This window comes from Lepidochelys kempii, chromosome 2, assembly GCF_965140285.1.
Source record: "Lepidochelys kempii isolate rLepKem1 chromosome 2, rLepKem1.hap1, whole genome shotgun sequence".
NCBI classification, from domain to species: Eukaryota; Metazoa; Chordata; order Testudines; family Cheloniidae; genus Lepidochelys; species Lepidochelys kempii.
The window spans coordinates 170,985,300-171,005,331 of NC_136381.1; the positions used below are offsets into that span (position 1 = coordinate 170,985,300).

Here is a 20,032-nt window from a genome sequence, read left to right on the forward strand (position 1 = left end):
TATCTGGGTTAGATTTATGTTCTTGATTTCTTTATTGTCACCATCTGCATGAACACACTGCATGCTGCCTCAGTGCTAGAATGATGGTGTGGAATGTCCAAGAGTAGACACACCAGGAGAGGAGAAGCATGCCTATCATGTTCTCATTAGTTGCATAAGCCCCAGTGCAGAAACAGACTTACTTCAAGGAAATAAATCATAAGAATGAGATAGCTTTCTGTTACAGCATAAATGCAGCCAAAGAAGGAACAAGACTTTGATGAGCCTTCCTAGAAGAGGAAAGTTTGTCCAGTGGTTAGGACATGAGCTTGAGGTTCAGGAGACCTAGGTCCAATTCTCTGTTCTGCCAGAGGCTTCCTGTGTGACCTTGGAAAAGTGAGAGTCTCTCTATGGCTCAGTTCCCCATGAATGGGGAATGGGGATAGCTCACAGGGGTGAACATAAATGCATTAAAAAGTGTGAGCTGTTCAGATTCTACACATATGTACCTTAGATAGATAGCCTTCTATGCCATTCTCTCTCTCTTTGGGGTATCAAACACTTGCATCTTTGACTTCTCGGAAAGAAAGTGAGAAGGACAAATAGCTGTGTAGGCATAATTGTGATCCACTGACAAGAATCTGACTCTAATACCGAGAAACACTTTAGTGTCTCCTCAAGCTGTTGGAAGGAATTGCAAGAGAACTTGCTCACTTAAATCATGCCTGGCTCTCATGGTCTTCATTGAAGAATTATCTGAGTCCTCTGGCTGGACCTCTATGGCACATTGAAAACTTCAGAGGATTAATCTACTTTCTCATCTGGTTTCTCAAAGGGTGTCCATGCTTCCACTACATTACTCCCCAGGAGGGCATCCTGCCCCTGGGAAAGGGAACCCAGACAAGAAATACCTTGCAAGAAATGAATGATATATAACAGGGAATAGGTAGGAGCTACAACTGCTGGAGATAAAGTGTCAACAAGATGAAATGGAGCAAGACAAGATGGTGAGGACTCAGAACAGGGAAAAGAGAACTGGTGGCAGTGACAATCCCTTTCTCATGATAATCATGTATTCAATGCCCAGGCCCTACAAAAGGGCAGTTTCGGGTCCTCCCACGGTGTTCTTGTATGACCTGACTACTTGGCTCATCTTCGTCTCCTGACACAGGCATTATCCGCATTCTGATCTCCCCTCTATAGCACCCAGCGTGCAATAGATTCCTCTTATGGAAGTCATAGCAACCAGAGGAAATGCAAGCACCCTTATTAAAATCCGGAGAAAGACAGGCTAACTCACACCATAGATATATCACTGCTCGATCAGAAGGCACCCAATACAGAGATACCCTATCTGGCCAAAGGCGAAGGACACCATTGCTGTAGGTACATTTTATAAATAAAATAAAAAGAATAAGTTCCACTGAATTCCTGGAGTTTGAATATTTGGTTTTTTTTTTATTTTAAAATGTTTGTTCTTATTAGTTCTTTAAAGAAAATGCAGAAGTCATCTTGAGCTGAATGTCTGGTCGAGAGCTAGGACCTGATCCAAAGACTCCCATTGACTACAATGAACTTTGCCCCATAGCGATTAGTGATTTTTTTTTTAATTGTGAAAAACATTCAAGCGTAAAGGGCATCAGGAATGGCCCAAATGCTTATTTATTGTCACACAAGGTTGACATTCATGGAGCTGTGCTGGCATTTAGAAATTATGCAAAGCTTCCCACCTAAATCCATTGTCATTTGGCATCCATCCCGTAGGCCATCAGTCTAATCAGCTCTGCCCGTGCTAGTGTTTGGTGCATATGGCATCCCTAAATGCAGCTCTGAGGTTGAATAATTTTTAAAGATAATTATAAAAGCTTCTGTGGCTACATGAGGCAAGTTTTTAGGCTACACTGATCTAAAAGGAAAAGTGAATTTCTCCCTCACTTTTGTTATGCTATAGGCAGCCCCTGCAGAAACAGTTAAAACACGTGCGGAAGGGCTTAGTGGATGCTAGAAGCCCTGCCCCCCGATCATACAGGCTAAGGAAGGAAGAACATCTCCCGAGGTGGGGCCATATCCCTGGGAACAAACATGGCATCAGCAGAAACTGTAGCTGCTCCACTTGCAGGGCGAGGAATTGAGAAGCCCAGAAATGGCCACTGTACAGAGGGACGGAAGGCACTTCAGCTGGAATTGCTGCAGCAATGGGGCAGGGAGGCTGCAGACCAGCCAGAGCACCTCTTTGGGCCTGACCACCATTGTGTGTGGGGACTTTAAGGGATGGGAGAGAAGGTTCAGTCATGGTCTTCCTTTACAGTTTCTGGTCTCCTGTGACACAGTTTGGCCCTGATCACCTGTGACGACCCTCATGTAGAGGCCCCATTCTCTTAGACAACTGAGAGAAAAGGAGGGCCCAAAGGTCACCACACCCTCCCCACCCTCTGGTATCGCATACAGCAAGAGACTTCCTCCCACCCAGGAGACACTTCCAGCTATCTTATCAGCAAGCAGTTTGGCAAAGGAATGCGGGGATGGAAACGGCTCCTCTGTCTCAAAGCTTGACATCAGAGTAATATACAGGGACAGAGGATTTGTACTGAGGAAATTAAGAGAGGCTAATCCCTGGGATGAGCAGAACTACACACGCTGGGTTGCTGTGTGGAGTCAGGAGAGGAGATGGTAGGATGGTGAGAGAGCACAGTGCATGGGAGGATGTTTTTGGATGGTGAGCACCCTATGGAAAGGAATGGAGAGTCTTGATTAAAGGATCACTATATATTGAAAAGGACGTTTGTGGAGGAAACATTTTGTACATAATATAGAACATAATTTGGAACAGGACATGGGTGTCAGACACAAACACCACGTGAACTCATTTGGTCATCTTCCAACTTCCCCACCAACTGTCTCAAGTGCTATATCTTTGTACCATTAGAATATCAGATCTTATGGACAAAGAATGTGCCTGTCTTTTTATTCCATAAGGCATCTATTACTCTGTGGGTGCTGTGACTAGATAATAAATACTTGTAATCAGAATACATCTATTACATCCATAATAGCCTCTCTGATGAGCCATCACAGTTTCTGTGACATGGGCAACTGTCAGTGAGGAACTGAACTGAGGCTCTGAGCTCTTGTCACCAATACATAATAGATTTATACTATAGATTCAATATTCACATCTTCCACTATACTATTTCTTTTCTATGAATAGTAAAAAAGTACAGTTTTAATAGTTACCTCCATTAATTGTAACTAGGCCCCATCAAGAGCATTGGGAAAAAGTATTTTAAAAATAGCAACTGCAGTTTCTTTTCTTACCATTTAAATGGATTGCTTTATCTCAAAAATATGAATCAATGAAAAGAAACCTTAGCAACTCATGATTTATGGGCCTCACAGTGGAAATGGGGCTAGCAATCAATCTATTTCATGTCTCTAACATATGTAATCCACCCAAGACATCATTATTCAAAAAGCAATTCAAATTAAATAGGAAAAAAAAAAAGAAAAAAAAAAGAGAATGACATGCTTACTGTAGCTAATTCATCAAACTTGCCAAAGAGTTCATTCAGAAGCTTCACCAGCTCTTGAGCAGTGCACTGTGATGCCAAACTAGTGAACCCCACAATGTCTGCAAACAAAATGCTGTAAAGAGAAGGAAGGAAACATGGAAACGTTAGTGCAGAACACACCTTCTTAATCTAATTATCTTTTTCTATGCACTGAGTGCAACCCAGAACACAAACCCAGGCAAACCAGGATGGCCACCATTAAAGTGCTATGCAGAGCACAAATATCAAAGATCCAGGATCATTTTGCATTTAAAGCACAGAACTATGAGTCAGGGGAACTGGCGTTCTGTTGCTGGCTCTGCCACAGGCTTCCTGGGACCTCAAGCAAGTTTTCTCTTAGGTACTTATATCGTTGTCCTTCCCCCCCATCACTGTAGGGGGTCTGAGTGCCTCAACACCCCTTTGTGGTAGGACAGTACTATTATCTTCATTTTACAGATGGGAACTGAGCCACAGAGAGGCTGAAGTGTCTTGCACAACATTAGAAAGGAAATCTCTGGCAGAACAGGGAATTTAACCTGGGGCTCCTAAGTCCTAGGTTAGCACCCTACCACTTAACCATCCTTCTTCACTTAACTTCTAAGTTGTGTACACTTTCTGTGTTTCAGTTCACCTACATGAGAAATGGGGATAATTTACAGAAAGTACTGTGAGGCTCAACTGATTAATGCTTGCAAAACACTTTGAGGAATTAAGGCTGTGGACCAGGACTTGAGAGATCTCGGTTCAATTCCTTCTTTGCCACAGACTGTAAAACCCCAGGCAAATCACTTAGGGAGTTAAGCACCCAAATCCCACTATCAGTGAGACTTGTATGCCCAGCTGCCCTCTCTGCCTTAATTACACTTCCCTACCTCATAGGGATGTTGAGAGGATAAATCTAAACATAGTTGGGAGTTACTCAGATACTGCGTTGAAAGGGGCCATATAAGTACCTAAGTAGATCCTTGAATGGAGCGGCTACAGAAGTATTAATTATTTAGATTTACTCACCTGCTGGCCCAGGCCCTGTGGCAGCTGTAGAAATGCTATGGATCTACTCACAGGCAATACCCAGCCCAAATAACATCAAATAATAATTTATTTAAGTTTATAAAAATGCCACCTAACTATATGCTCTAGATGTGCTTGCATGACTTAAAATACATCTTGAGGACAGCAATTTAAGATAACCCAGCACAAATCTCTCTCCTCTGAAACAATTCTCTACTCTTACAATTGCAACTCCTTCCCTCCCAATTAATGTAACAGATGCTAGAAACACAAACCTAACCAGTCCCCCATTCTTGCTTCCAGACAAGGTCACCAAATCGGATCCCTCACCCAAAAACCCAAAAAAGGGAAAATATAACCTTCTCAATTCCCAACCCAGCCCCTTATCAAAGGCACATAAACCACTCCGCTGCCACAAATCCTCCCAATACCTAATTTGATTCCATGCAATTGATAAAAATCATTTCTGACCCAAAAATCCTTTTCACCTCCCTAACCTAGGAAACCTAGCTCAACACAACACTGAGGGTATGTCTACACTACGAAATGAGGTCGAATTTATAGAAGTAGGTTTTTTAGAAATCGGTTTTATATATTCGAGTGTGTGTGTCCCCACAGAAAATGCTCTAAGTGCATTAAGTGCATTAACTCGGCAGAGCGCTTCCACAGTACCGAGGCTATAGTCGACTTCCGGAGCGTTGCACTGTGGGTAGCTATCCCACAGTTCCCGCAGTCTCCGCTGCCCATTGGAATTCTGGGTTGAGATCCCAATGCCTGATGGGGCTAAAACATTGTCGCGGGTGGTTCTGGGTACATATCGTCAGGCCCCCGTTCCCTCCCTCCCTCCGTGAAAGCAGCAGCAGACAATCATTTCGCGCCTTTTTTCTTGAGTTACCTGTGCAGACGTCATACCACGGCAAGCATGGAGCCCGCTCAGGTAACTGTCACCGTATGTCTTCTGGGTGCTGGCAGACATGGTACTGCATTGCTACACAGCAGCAGCAACCCATTGCCTTGTGGCAGCAGACAGTACAATAGGACTGGTAGCTGTCATTGTCATGTCCGAGGTGCTCTTAGCCTCATCAGCCAGGAGCGCCTGGGCAGACATGGGTGCAAGGACTACATTAGAAGTGACTTGACCAGGTCATTCTCTTTAGTCCTGCAGTCAGTCCTATTGAACCATCTTATGGTGAGCAGGCAGGTGATACGGATTGCTAGCAGTCCTATTGTACCATCTTCTGCCGAGCAGCCATGAGATGTGGATGGCTTGCAGTCCTTCTGCACCGTCTGCTGCTAGCCAAAGATGTAAAAGATAGATGGAGTGGATCAAAACAAGAAATAGAACAGATTTGTTTTGTACTCATTTGCTTCCCCCTCCCACCTCCCGCCCAGGGGACTCATTCCTCTAGGTAACACTGCAGTCACTCACAGAGAAGGTGCAGCGACGTAAATCTAGCCATGTATCAATCAGAGGCCAGACCAACCTGCTTGTTCCAATAAGGACAATTACTTAGGTGCACCATTTCTTATTGGAACCCTCCGTGAAGTCCTGCCTGAAATACTCCTTGATGTAAAGCCACCCCCTTTGTTGATTTTAATTCCCTGTAAGCCAACCCTGTAAGCCATGTCGTCAGTTGCCCCTCCCTCCGTCAGAGCAACGGCAGACAATCGTTCCGCACCTTTTTTCTGTGCGGACGCCATACCAAGGCAAGCATGGAGGCCGCTCAGCTCACTTTGGCAATTAGGAGCACATTAAACACCACATGCATTATCTAGCAGTATATGCAGCACCAGAACCTGGCAGAGCGATACTGGGCGAGGAGGCGACATCAGCACGGTCACGTGAGTGATCAGGACATGGACACAGATTTCTCTGAAAGCATGGGCCCTGCCAATGAATGCATCATGGTGCTAATGGGGCAGGTTCATGCGGTGGAATGCCGATTCTGGGGTCGGGAAACAAGCACAGACTGGTGGGACCGCATAGTGTTGCAGGTCTGGGACGATTCCCAGTGACTGCGAAACTTTTGAATGCGTAAGGGCACTTTCATGGAACTTTGTGACTTGCTTTCCCCTGCCCTGAAGCATATGAATACCAAGATGAGAGCAGCCCTCACAGTTGAGAAGCGAGTGGCGATAGCCCTGTGGAAGCTTGCAACGCCAGACAGCTAGCGGTCAGTTGGGAATCAATTTGGAGTGGGCAAATCTACTGTGGGGGCTGCTGTGATGCAAGTAGCCCACACAATCAAAGATCTGCTGATATCAAGGGTAGTGACCCTGGGAAATGTGCAGGTCATAGTGGATGGCTTTGCTGCAATGGGATTCCCTAACTGTGGTGGGGCTATAGACGGAACCCATATTCCTATCTTGGGACCGGAGCACCAAGCCGGCGAGTACATAAACCGCAAGGGGTACTTTTCGATAGTGCTGCAAGCTCTGGTGGATCACAAGGGACGTTTCACCAACATCAACGTGGGATGGCCGGGAAAGGTACATGACGCTCGCATCTTCAGGAACTCTGGTCTGTTTCAAAAGCTGCAGGAAGGGACTTTATTCCCAGACCAGAAAATAACTGTTGGGGATGTTGAAATGCCTATATGTATCCTTGGGGACCCAGCCTACCCCTTAATGCCATGGCTCATGAAGCCGTACACAGGCAGCCTGGACAGTAGTCAGGAGCTGTTCAACTACAGGCTGAGCAAGTGCAGAATGGTGGTAGAATGTGCATTTGGACGTTTAGAGGCGCGCTGGCGCAGTTTACTGACTCGCTTAGACCTCAGCGAAACCAATATTCCCACTGTTATTACTGCTTGCTGCGCGCTCCACAATATCTGTGAGAGTAAGGGGGGAGACGCTTATGGCGGGGTGGGAGGTTGAGGCAAATCGCCTGGCTGCTGGTTACGCGCAGCCAGACACCAGGGCGGTTAGAAGAGCACAGGAGGGCGCGGTACGCATCAGAGAAGCTTTGAAAACCAGTTCCATGACTGGCCAGGCTACGGTGTGAAAGTTCTGTTTGTTTCTCCTTGATGAAACTCCCCACCCCTTGGTTCACTCTACTTCCCTGTAAGCTAACCACCCTCTCCTCCTCCCTTCGATCACCGCTTGCAGAGGCAATAAAGTCATTGTTGCTTCACATTCATGCATTCTTTATTCATTCATCACACAAATAGGGGGATGACTACCAAGGTAGCCCAGGAGGGGTGGTGGAGGAGGGAAGGAAAATGCCACACAGCACTTTAAAAGTTTACAACTTTAAAACTTATTGAATGCCAGCCTTCTGTTTTTTGGGCAATCCTCTGTGGTGGAGTGGCTGGTTGCCCAGAGGCCTGCCCACCGCGTTCTTGGGCGTCTGGGTGTGGAGGCTATGGAACTTGGGGAGGAGGGCGGTTGGTTACACAGGGGCGGTAGTGGCAGTCTGTGCTCCAGCTGCCTTTGCTGCAGCTCAACCATACACTGGAGCATACTGATTTGATCCTCCAGCAGCCTCAGCATTGAATCCTGCCTCCTCTCATCACGCTGCCAGCACATTTGAGCTTCAGCCCTGTCTTCAGCCCGCCACTTACTCTCTTCAGCCAGCCACCTCCTCTCCTCCCGGTCATTTTGTGCTTTCCTGCACTCTGACATTATTTGCCTCCACGCATTCGTCTGTGCTCTGTCAGTGTGGGAGGACAGCATGAGCTCAGAGAACATTTCTTGGCAGGTGCGTTTTTTTTTCTTTCTAATCTTCACTAGCCTCTGGGAAGGAGAAGATCCTGTGATCATTGAAACACATGCAGCTGGTGGAGAAAAAAAAAGGGACAGCGGTATTTAAAAAGACACATTTTATAGAACCATGGGTACTCTGTTTCAGGGTAAACCTTGCTGTTAACATTACATACATAGCACATGTGCTTTCGTTACAAGGTCGCATTTTGCCTCCCCCCACTGTGTGGCTACCCCCTCAACCCTCCCCTCTCCCCGGGGCTAACAGCAGGGAACATTTCTGTTCAGCCATAGACGAACAGCCCAACAGGAACGGGCACCTCTGAGTGTCCCCTGAAGAAAAGCACCCTATTTCAACCAGGTGACTGTCAAGGTTCCTCCTCCACTCTGAACTCTAGGGTACAGATGTGGGGACCTGCATGAAAAACCTCCTAAGCTTATCTTTACCAGCTTAGGTCAAAACTTCCCCAAGGTACAAAATATTACACCCGTTGTCCTTGGACTGGCCGCTACCACCACCAAACTAATACTGGTTACTGGGGAAGAGCTGTTTGGACGCGTCCTTCCCCCCAAAATACTTCCCAAAACCTTGCACCCCACTTCCTGGACAAGGTTTGGTAAAAAGCCTCACCAATTTGCCTAGGTGACTACAGACCCAGACCCTTGGATCTTAAGAACAATGAACAATCCTCCCAACACTTGCACCCCCCCTTTCCTGGGAAATGTTGGAATAAAAGCCTCACCAATTTGCATAGGTGACCACAGACCCAAACCCTTGGATCTGAGAACAATGAAAAAGCATTCAGTTTTTTACAAGAAGACTTTTAATAAAAAATAGAAGTAAATAGAAATAAAGAAATCCCCCCTGTAAAATCAGGATGGTAGATATCTTACAGGGTAATTAGATTCAAAAACATAGAGAACCCCTCTAGGCAAAACCTTAAGTTACAGAAAAGATACACAGACAGAAATAGTTTTTCTATTCAGCACAATTCTTTTCTCAGCCATTTAAAGAAATCATAATCTAACACGTACCTAGCTAGATTACTTACTAAAAGTTCTAAAACTCCATTCCTGTTCTGTCCCTGGCAAGAGCAGCATACAGACAGACACAGACCCTTTGTTTCTCTCCCTCCTCCCAGCTCCTCATTGGTCATTTTGGTCAGGTGCCAGCGAGGTTATCTTTAGCTTCTTAACCCTTTACAGGTGAGAGGAGCTTTCCCCTGGCCAAGAGGGATTTCAAAGGGGTTTACCCTTCCCTTTATATTTATGACAGTGACCATGAATGATATCTCACTCTTTTGAGGATAACACAGAGAGATAAAGAACGGATGTTGTTTGAACGCCAGCAAACATACACTGCAATGCTTTGTTGTTCAATGATTCCCGAGTATGTGCTACTGGCCTGGAGTGGTAAAGTGTCCTACCATGGAGGACGCAATAAGGCTGCCCTCCCCAGAAACCTTTTGCAAAGGCTTTGGGAGTACATCCAGGAGAGCCGTGAATGCCAGGGCAAATTAATCCTTTCACATGCTTGCTTTTAAACCATGTATAGTATTTTAAAAGGTACACTCACCGGAGGTCCCTTCTCCGCCTGCTGGGTCCAGGAAGCAGCCTTGGGTGGGTTCGGGGGGTACTGGCTCCAGGTCCAGAGTGAGAAACAGTTCCTGGCTGTCGGGAAAACTGGTTTCTCCGCTTGCTTGCTGTGAGCTATCTACAACCTCATCATCATCATCATCATCATCATCATCATCTTCTTCATCCCCAAAACCTGCTTCTGTGTTGCCTCCATCTCCATTGAAGGAGTCAAACAACACGGCTGGGGTAGTGGTGGCTGAATCCCATAAAATGGAATGCAGCTCATCATAGAAGCGGCATGTTTGGGGCCCTGACCCGAAGCGGCCGTTCGCCTCTCTGGTTTTCTGGTAGGGTTGCCTCAGCTCCTTAAGTTTCACACGGCACTGCTTCGGGTCCGTTATGGCCTCTGTCCTTCATGCCCTGGGAGATTTTGACAAAGGTTTTGGCATTTCGAAAACTGGAACGGAGTTCTGATAGCACGGATTCCTCTCCCCATACAGCGATCAGATCCCGTACCTCCCGTTCAGTCTATGCTGGAGCTCTTTTGCAATTCTGGGACTCCATCATGGTCACCTCTGCCGATGAGCTCTGCATTGTCACCTGCAGCTTGCCATGCTGGCCAAACAGGAAATGAGATTCAAAAGTTCGCGGTTCTTTTCCTGTCTACCTGGCCAGTGCATCTGAGTTGAGAGTGCTGTCCAGAGCGGTCACAATGGAGCACTCTGGGATAGCTCCCGGAGGCCAATACCGTCAAATTGTGTCCACAGTACCCCGAATTCGACCCAGCAAGGCCGATTTAAGCGCTGATCCACTTGTCAGGGGTGGAGTAAGGAAATCGATTTTAAGAGCCCTTTAAGTTGAAAAAAAGGGCTTCATCGTGTGGACAGGTGCAGGTTTACATCGATTTAACGCTCCTAAATTCGACCTAAAGTCCTAGTGTAGACCAGGGCTGAGCCTTCTAAATTTCAACAGTTCCAAACCTTAATACAGGTTTACAAGCATGTGTGTGCTGTCATGCACATCCTTAGAGCAACTCCTCTTTACTTCCTAGAACATGTTTTCTTAGAGCATTGTTTAAGCATACTACACTATGGAATTTGATAATTTACATCATAGTAAAGACTTTTTAAATATAAAATATGTACACTTAGATTAATCTCTAGTGCCTTCTGTCTACAGTATTATAACCATGAGATGCCATGGAGATGGCACAGTGAAAGACTTAAATAGAATAGAAATAAATATGGTAGTGCCAGTAAGTGCTCTTCAGATTTACCCACAAAGCTCTGCCAATGTACTTCATTTTGGACCTACAACATCCTTGCTTGACAGACCTGGATCTGTCTTTCATGAAATCAGTCAGCCAATGCCAAATCATCATACTAAATTCCCTGAAGTTTTTGAAATACACTCAGGATGTGCATTAAAGATTTCAAGAAATTGACTGAAACACACACTGGAATTCAGCTACCCAAGGGTAAAAAGCAGGGACTGTTACAATCCACTGTACCACCTAGTTATCAGACTTCAATTATATTCAATGAGACATCACTGGTATTTTCTTTCATGAATTATTTTACTATTCTATTAGAAATTCTATTTGGTTTCTCTGTCACGCCAGAAGTTCCCAGGATCTACATAAGCATGTGATGAGTTTTTCTGTTTATGCCTGATGTATTGCTCTCTGTGTTTTCCTATTCTGATGCAGCCAAATTTTCAGCAGTGGTCATTGATTTTGGCTGCTCAACATGAGACAGCCAAATGTCTCATGAGATGCCTCACGCTGGGCACCCAAAACTAGTGGCTACTATTTTAGAAAATGTTCGCTTTAGAAATTTATGGTTGGTTGTTTTTCAAATCTGGAAACTTCTTTAAATCTTTCAAAACATAAGACAGTAAAACACAAATATTTGCTCATCAAGAAATTTTCAAATCAGCACTCGGGGCAAACACATACGCAATACAGAATGCCTAATGTTTTAATGGAAAGAATGTAAATGCTCAAATACTTAAAAGTTAAATATAGTAGGTGACCTACAGTTACTGTTAAGAACAGGTATGTTGTAGGCAATCACATCTAGAACTCTTAATTATTTAACCATGGCCTACAGTAAAGGTGCTCATTTATTTGCGGTGTGTTTAAGAGAGGGTTATTTTACAGAATCGACACGAGTTATACAACAAATACATTCAGTTAAAAGGAACATTTATTTGGCATATATGTTGATCCTCATATTTCACCATTTGGTCCATAGGGTTTTCAGTTATTACCAACAGGCCAAATTGGGGATGTATAAAGTGACCCATAACACATACTTGCAAACACTTTCATTTCATACATCACTAGTTTATGCATAACTAACTATGTAAAATATATAAATAGTCGTATGTTAAGAGAGTTCTGAAGTGTATGTTGTAGGTCACAGTTACATTTGTTTGTGAAATCTGAAAGCTGAAGTTCTATATATCAATACTGTTAATTGAATGTAGACATTTTTTAAAGTTAACAAAATCTTTTATATGTTATCTTACCTTATGGTCATTTCGATTTAAGGTTTAGGGGGTTTGGTTGTTTTTAATAACTGCAAGTTCTTGAACATTTTAATTGTAATGTTCCGATTATACACAATTGAGTATTAATCACAAGTCTTTATTACAAATTTATAATGTTCAAAAATGGCTGTTCTGAGTAAAAAGGCAGTGAAAATGTCAAGTCAAAATTGGATCCAAAACTAACTCTGCCCTCTTGTGCATATGCCCAACAATACAGTCTAATTATATGATTTCAAATAACTGCAGGATACCTGCCTCATTCCATGTATAGCTTGGACAACACACAGTGAATAAGACAGAGGTCCTGTGGATCTGTGCCTTATGTTGGATTACATTATATTTTTCCATTACCACAGCGAAAACCTATAGCAAGCTATAGATTTATTCTGTAAATCATATTATTCATTCTATAAATCATATTATTTATTATTTAGGCATGGATTTATTCTGAATAAGTGATAGCAAAACTGAGTCCTCAGCACAGAGGATAGACAGGATGCAGTGAATGAAGTAGGGGTCTTCCAAATCCCAGGCCTCTGCTGTATTGCAGCCTCGCTCATTCCATGGTTTGTTGTTGTGCAAAGAGTAGGGTGCATTTAGGCCCAATATTCAACTTAGGCAAAAAAAAAAAAAAAAGTATTTAACACACACAAAAGCGGAATGAAGACTCATTTTCCAGTTCAAAAATATTTAATACCATAAAGTTAGTAATGATCAGCAAGATGTTTCACTGGTTCCATGTACTCCTCATCCGTCAGTATTGATCCATTATCTTTAGTATTATATTTAGGTTGTAAGCTCCTGGGGGCACAGATCATGTTTTTGTTACATGTTTGTAAATGACTTGGTGCAGTGGGGTCCTGGTCCATGACGTGGGGTCCTGGTCCTTGACTGGGGCTCATATGCACTACAGTAATACAACTAATAAATAATAAAACAATTCCATTTTGTGTGATAAACACACTGCTTTTCATGATGTCCTTCCCAATTTGTTGGAATGGAAAGATCATCGAAAGGAGGAGGAAAAATGCATCCCTACTGTAAGAACATGAGAGGATTATATGCTTTGTGTAGCTACAGGATTTATACAGTTGTTAAACAGAGTAATTACAAGAAAATAATACACTAGAGCACGGGTGGGCAAACTTTTTGGCCCGAGGGCCACATCGGGGTGCGAAACGGTATGCAGGGCCGGGTAGGGAAGGCTGTGCCTCCACAAACAGCCTGGTCCCCACCCCCTGACTGCCCCCCTCAGAACCCCCAACCCATCCAACCTCCCTGCTCCTTGTCCCTGACCGGCCCCTCCCAGGACCCCCCGCCCCTAACCGCCCCCCGGGACCCCATCCCCTATCCAACCCACCCTGCTCCCTGTCCCCTGATTGGCCCGACCCCTATCCACACTCCCGCCCCGACAGGCCCCCTGACCCATCCAACCCCCCACCCCACTCCTTGTCCCCTGACCGCCCCCTCCCAGGACCCCCATCCCTAGCTCCCCCCCTAGGACCCCACCCCCTATCTAACCCCCCCACTCCCTGTTCCCCCCTCCTGGGACCCCCCCTGCTCCCTGTCTCCTGATTGCCCCCCCCAAACCTCCATCCCCCGGGACCTTCTGTTCCTTATTCAACCCCCCCACCCCCCGCCCCCTTACCATGCCGCTCAGAGTGGCAGGACAGGCTTATTGGAAAGCCTGGGAGGTGGGCGGGCGCAAGCCACGCTGCCCGTGAGGCTGCAGAGGAACAGCAGGGGAGGGGCTGGGGGCTAGCTTCCCCGGCGGGGAGCTCAGGGGTTGGGCAGGACGGTCCCATGGGCCGGATGTGGCCGGCGGGCCATAGTTTGCCCACCTCTGCACGAGAGCTGCTATGTTGTGACATTCTAATTATCTGCAGTGCAACTAATATGTGAATTGTCCAAGTCCCTACCTGGTCCTCAACAGGGCACAGCGACCCTGAATTAGCATCCAAATGAACTCCCTGCCCGAGGTTTGGCTTTGTTGTTCACTCAAAAAGAACGCCTAAGCCATCCCTCGAGGATCTTTTCTGCCTTAGCTCCCTCCTGCTGCCCTTATAGCCTGGATAGCATTAATGAGCTGCACCTGCCACAATGAGTCAGCAGACCTTCAGCAGCTTTCTGCTGGGTTCCAACACCTGCTAAAAGCGTGCCTCAAAATCCTGCTGCATAGCATAGCAGATCTAGGCTGCTTCCCTACAGCGAATGCCATTAGAAGGGTTCACCACCGTATCCCACTCTTTACATAACATCCTCGGTTTTGGAAGGAAAATACTGCAAATACCATAGCAAATTTAAATACTACAGATGACGAATGTTCACTTTTTCACCGTGTTCATGCAATACCTTATTCATATGAAAAGTCCTGTTGACTTCACTGGAACTATTCAGTAAGTGCTCAGCAATGGGAGTAAGGATTGCTAACTGAGCCTTTAGGTCGCCTTCAGTCAACATACAATAAGAAGGATTTTCTAGTATAACATACTGTCACAGGAAGGAATCTATAACAGTTTGATAAATAAAACTGTTTCTGCGGGTACATCTACATTTGAGCTGGGAGGTGTGATCCATAACTTGCATAGATGACCCTGTGCTCGTTCTAAAAATAGAAGCGTAACCAGGATAGCGCAGGTAACAGGTTGCTCTAGCCACCAAAGTACGTACCCAGGGGCTCTGGGTGGCTACATACTCCAGGAGCTAGCCTGAGCTGCCACCCGTGCTGCCCAGGTTATGCTGCTATTTTTAGCATGTTAGCTCAAGCACAGCTGGCGTGAGTATGTCTGTGTGAGCTGGGAATCACTCCTCCCAGCTCCAGTATAGACACAATCTACAGTAGGCTGTGTGAACTATGAACTTGGGGTTGTCGGAGAAAATGTATTCTTTGTTTTTAGAAATTTCCTTAAAATCAATTCACAACGAACCATCTGCCTCAGAAGCATCACAGAGCACAAGCTTTGAAACCTCGCTACAGGGTAAATTAAGGGAATTTTTAAAGTCATCTTGACATTTCATAAACATCTGATTTTTAATGAGACAGGTATTTCTGGTCTGATCTTCCTTGGGAATGAAGATGCCACTATTAATCTAGGAAATTTACTGTTTGTTAAGAATAGTAGCCTCTATTTAGGCCTTGAATGTCCAACATGGTGGCAAGCATTTACAGGAATAATCCTAGAGATTTTCAGTGGGACTACTTTCACAAGTAAATGTCAAAAGAACTGAACCCATAGGGCCTGACCCAAAGCCTGCTGAAGACAGTGAATGGGCTTTGGATCAGGTGCTCAGTTTGTAAGAGATCAATATTTTCAATTTCATTGTCTATTGTTGCCTGCATTTAGTTTATTACTTGTCCCTTATTAACATTAGGCTAAACTAAACTACCATAGTAGAAACTAGAAAATTCAGAGTATTCTGAATGCTCATTATCCATTTATAGCTTGAGGAATCTGATTCACAGAGCAGAGTGAGTACTTGTCTGTTACATTCTAAACTGGCCACTTTTCTGTAAGTTGCATATATTAAAATATCTTTATTAGCACCTGATTATGAGTGGGAAAAGCTAATTGCAAGTAGAGGAACAGGCAGGCCCCATATACACTGTGCAGATGAGCAGATTATGTTATTTTTATTAGTCTTAAAAGCAGTACCTAGCCACTCCAATCATGATTGGAGTCCCATTGTGTTAGGCACTGTACATATGTATAGTAAGAGATGGTTTCTGCCCTGAAGAGTGCATGATCTAAATAGATAAAGCAGACAAAAAGTGGTAGAAAGCATTATTATCCCCATTTCACAGAAAACTAAGGCAAAGACCAATCTTCTGCCCTGATCCAGCCTCTTTGTGCTACTCTAAACCTGCTTTTCAAAACCATCCCTCCTCCAATGCCTTTTCCACATCTTTCTTGATGCCGTGATCATGTCAGACACACAAATGTAACCACACCTTTCTTTTCTGCTTTCATCCATTTATTCTACGAAGAACTTTTTTCAGGTAACGCAGGGCATTTGCAACTGTTCCTATTGTTATATCGAACAGCCCCATTAAAAACAAAACACAAGCAAGCAAACAGTTCTGTTGCTTTCTTGATAACTGACACAATTGTTGTCTCTCGGAAGTCGAGGTCCATCCATTAGATAACTACTAATTATTACACACAACATATAGGAAGAGGAAACAGAGCTACCTAGAAGAGTACAGATTTCATTTGCACAATATTGACTCCTATCAGATTATGAAAAGTACATTTGACTTCTTCCCTGGAAAGCTTCCAAAGATCAATGTTTTCTGTTTTTAATCACGATTTTTTATGTATCTCGGTCCACATCCTAGACATAATGAAAGTTTGCCTTGGAAAGATTTCTTCCCTCCCGCCACCCGCACATATAAATAAATACACACACAGAAGCCTACCATAACATAATATTTTCTTGTGCAATTATTTGGCTTCTAAGTCTGTGGTCAATCTTAGGCTCATTGATCCTTCTCTTTTGATAGGAAACAAGAGCTCAAACCCAGAGTTTTCATGCTGTTTATGGCTTTACAGTAACTTCTCATGATATAGGTAAAAAATGTAAAGCAGTTCTTAACATACTGGTTTTTTTAATTGTAAATAATATAAAAAGATACTATGCTATAAACAGCCATGTACTTCAGTTATAAGAAAGCAAGCAAGAATAGTGTATCACTGCTGTGGCTGTGATTATGATGGGAAAAAACAATGGCTATAAGTAACTAGCTGAGAAGCCATTTAACCATTTAAATTCAGAACGATACAGCTAGAGTGATATAGACAGAAAATAAGCTGTCTTCAAAGAAAAAAAAAATCTGTAAAAATATGAATATGATAGGAGAAGAAATGCAGCACTGATAAGGACTAAAGAACACTTTAAATCATAATCAATACTAACATTCTAAGGTAATTTATTTAGCACCAACAGTTAGCACAGCACTGCATGAACAAGAGCCTGATTCTGCTCTTTCTTATACTGGAGTATCTCCATTTATGTGACTGAAGTTAAAAGCAGGGTGATCGGCGTATCAACCTCACAATCTCCATCTCATTACTGGTGGCACTTCACATATAGTAGTCATAACAACAGCTCCTTCCCAAGGAGTTTACCTTGATTTTTCCCCACTAGGTAAGAGCTTGTGACTTTGTCTTCCTGTCTAGTCTAACCTTCTCTGTGGAGTTTTCCTATGAGAGAAGGGGAGTCAAGATTCCTGGGTATTATAACTAGCCCTACACTTGGCTAGGTGAAGGCACTTAATCTTTCTGCCTCAGGCTATTCATCAGTAAAACGGTTAAAACAAGACTTTATTTATCCTTGTTACTCACAGAAGTGTTAAGAGCCTTAATTATTTTATGTTCGTGGCTGAGCGTTTGTGACATCCTTGAATGCAATGTGCTGGATACTATAAGTGTAAATTACTATTTAGTTGATATGATTATTAATGACAGATTTATTGCATTGTAAGACCAAGTGAAAATTCCTTTGAATAAACTTTTAAAATTTCTTTTCTAAAATTTATTAATTTTATTTTCATTTTGGAATCATCACTTGTAAAATAATTCACTACAAAATTACTGAAATTGCAAAAATGCTTGTAAGTTTCTGGGAGGGCAGGATTTACTGATATCCCTATAGTCGCAATTTAAGAATGTAATGGTGTCAGACTTAAGGAAGAAGGTAGCTTGTTCTTTGACAGGGCGAAAGGTTTAAAAGTGATCCATTGAGGTTTATGGAGCAGCATCAAGTTAAAAGCAAATGTAGTTTAAAGTTTTAATCTAGCCCCCACTACACACACGAGGTTTCCATTGATGTTAAGGGGAGTTTAATGCTTTGAACTGCTGAGCGAGAATAAACCCCTACAGTATTAAGAAGGAAGCTTGAAGTGACTTACAGCTGGAGAGATTCATCTGTGAACAGATGAGAATACAGGGAGACAAAACTCACTGAGAAACATGCTGGAAAAACATTTTGGAATAAGCTAAGAGGCACATGGTTAACATTTCCAGCTTGCTCCACGACGGTGGCCAAATCCAGACCAGAGTGGATCAAGGACACCCAAGAACTCAAGATATGTGACATGTACTGTCCTCACTTCACTTTCTCAATAACCTTCCCTGAAAACATTAGGGTAAAGAGTGGTAGCCTGCACCACATTTTAATAACTCACTGTTCAGTGAATAGGATGCATCCCTCGCTAGTGAATGCGAAGGATAGTCTGATAGAGGCTCACATTTCTTAAGCACTGGAGGTCCCAAATTCAATCCCCGGTGATGAACAGTTATGACAATCATACACTTTCACTAAGGAAAACATTAACAGGTCTCAATAATTAGCCCCAAGCTTTCTCGTTCATCTTCACATGCCAAGAAGTATAGGTCCACCTCCCAGCTAACTGGCTATAATTACCTCAACATTGAAGATATCACTGAACAAAATTGTACAAAATCCACCCAAGATGGTACTGCATTGAAAACATCCTGGTGACACTGATTCCAAGTGTCACCCACTCAGCTCGGGTAGATTGTTGCAGCAAAGTAGACTGAAAGCTTGTAGATAGAGAAACTCAGCTCTTCAAAAAAGATAAAAAGGGTGCACTACAGAGCCCAACATGACTGGTTCTGCTGGACAAGGACTTGCTGATGGTATGTCTGAGGAAGAGAATGTCTCCTGAGACTCTGCCACAGTGACAGCATAGGAATGTCATACAATCTATCTGGCTTAGAAGGTGTTTTCTTCAATCAGTTCTCCAAGCTCCCATCATTATTACTTCATCATTTGTCGGCCATCTGTAAACTATTATGAGTTGAAAGATGATGGGGAGGGTGGCATGTTAGTGCTAGCCATGACAAATAAAGGGAGGGGGCAAGATTTTTAAAAAATAGGGATCTAAAGTTAGGTTCCTAAATCCATTCTTGTACCTAAAGAAATGACTTGATTTTCAAAAGTAGGTAGTTCTTATTTAAGGGAGGAATTTTCAAAATGTGTATGAAGTGATTTAAGATCCCAAGTCCCATTTACTTTGAATGGGACTTGTGCTCCTAAATTGCTTAGGACCTTTGAAAATCTCTTCCTAAGTGCCTAGCTACAGGCACCTATTTTTTGAAACTCTCAGCTTGGGTTTTGCGAAATCCAAGATCAATATAAATGCAGGATTACCAACCCTAAGCATTCAAAAATCATGAGCCAGGACCCAAAAAATAATGAGACTGGCTTAAATCTTACCTGCCTTTTGATTTCTGAGCCTGTAGGAAGCACTTGGGTCATATTTTCAAGCTTTTCTCTGAAACTTTGAGAAACTCATTTAAAAATAAAAAGGAAAAGCTGAGGTTCTCATGTAATTACAGGATTCCAGGAACTGAGGCTTTAAGAAAACCAAAATCTACCATGAGACCTGCACTAAAATTATGACAGTTGGTAATACTATAAATGTTAACTTCCTGACCTGAGTAAAAAGGTTTTTTAATTTGGACTTTCCCGCAGAAGTGGTTGGAAGCCAAATATTTTTCTGAGGTAAACCCAAACCCTGCAGCATTGTGCTTGTGCAGAGGAAACAAAGTGAAACAGACTAGTAACAGAGTACAAATTTCAGTGAAAGTAATTTCTCTGTTTTCATTATTCAGGACCAGGTCATTCGAGAGGAG

At 43.4% G+C, this 20,032-nt stretch overlaps 1 protein-coding gene across 4 annotated transcripts in view; it reads right to left on the reverse strand.

Moving 5' to 3' along the window:
* The window catches only part of ADCY1 (adenylate cyclase 1), a 225,643-nt gene that overhangs the window by 101,694 nt on the left and 103,917 nt on the right, over positions 1-20,032 (reverse strand). For all 4 annotated transcript variants that reach the window (XR_012157423.2, XM_073332758.2, XM_073332760.1 and 1 more), the window contains exon 4: positions 3,510-3,621. Coding sequence is in view for 3 of the 4 variants with exons in the window: in XM_073332758.2 (XP_073188859.1) it covers positions 3,510-3,621 (112 nt within the window). In the remaining variant the exon portion in view is untranslated. The remainder of the gene's footprint in view (positions 1-3,509; positions 3,622-20,032) is intronic.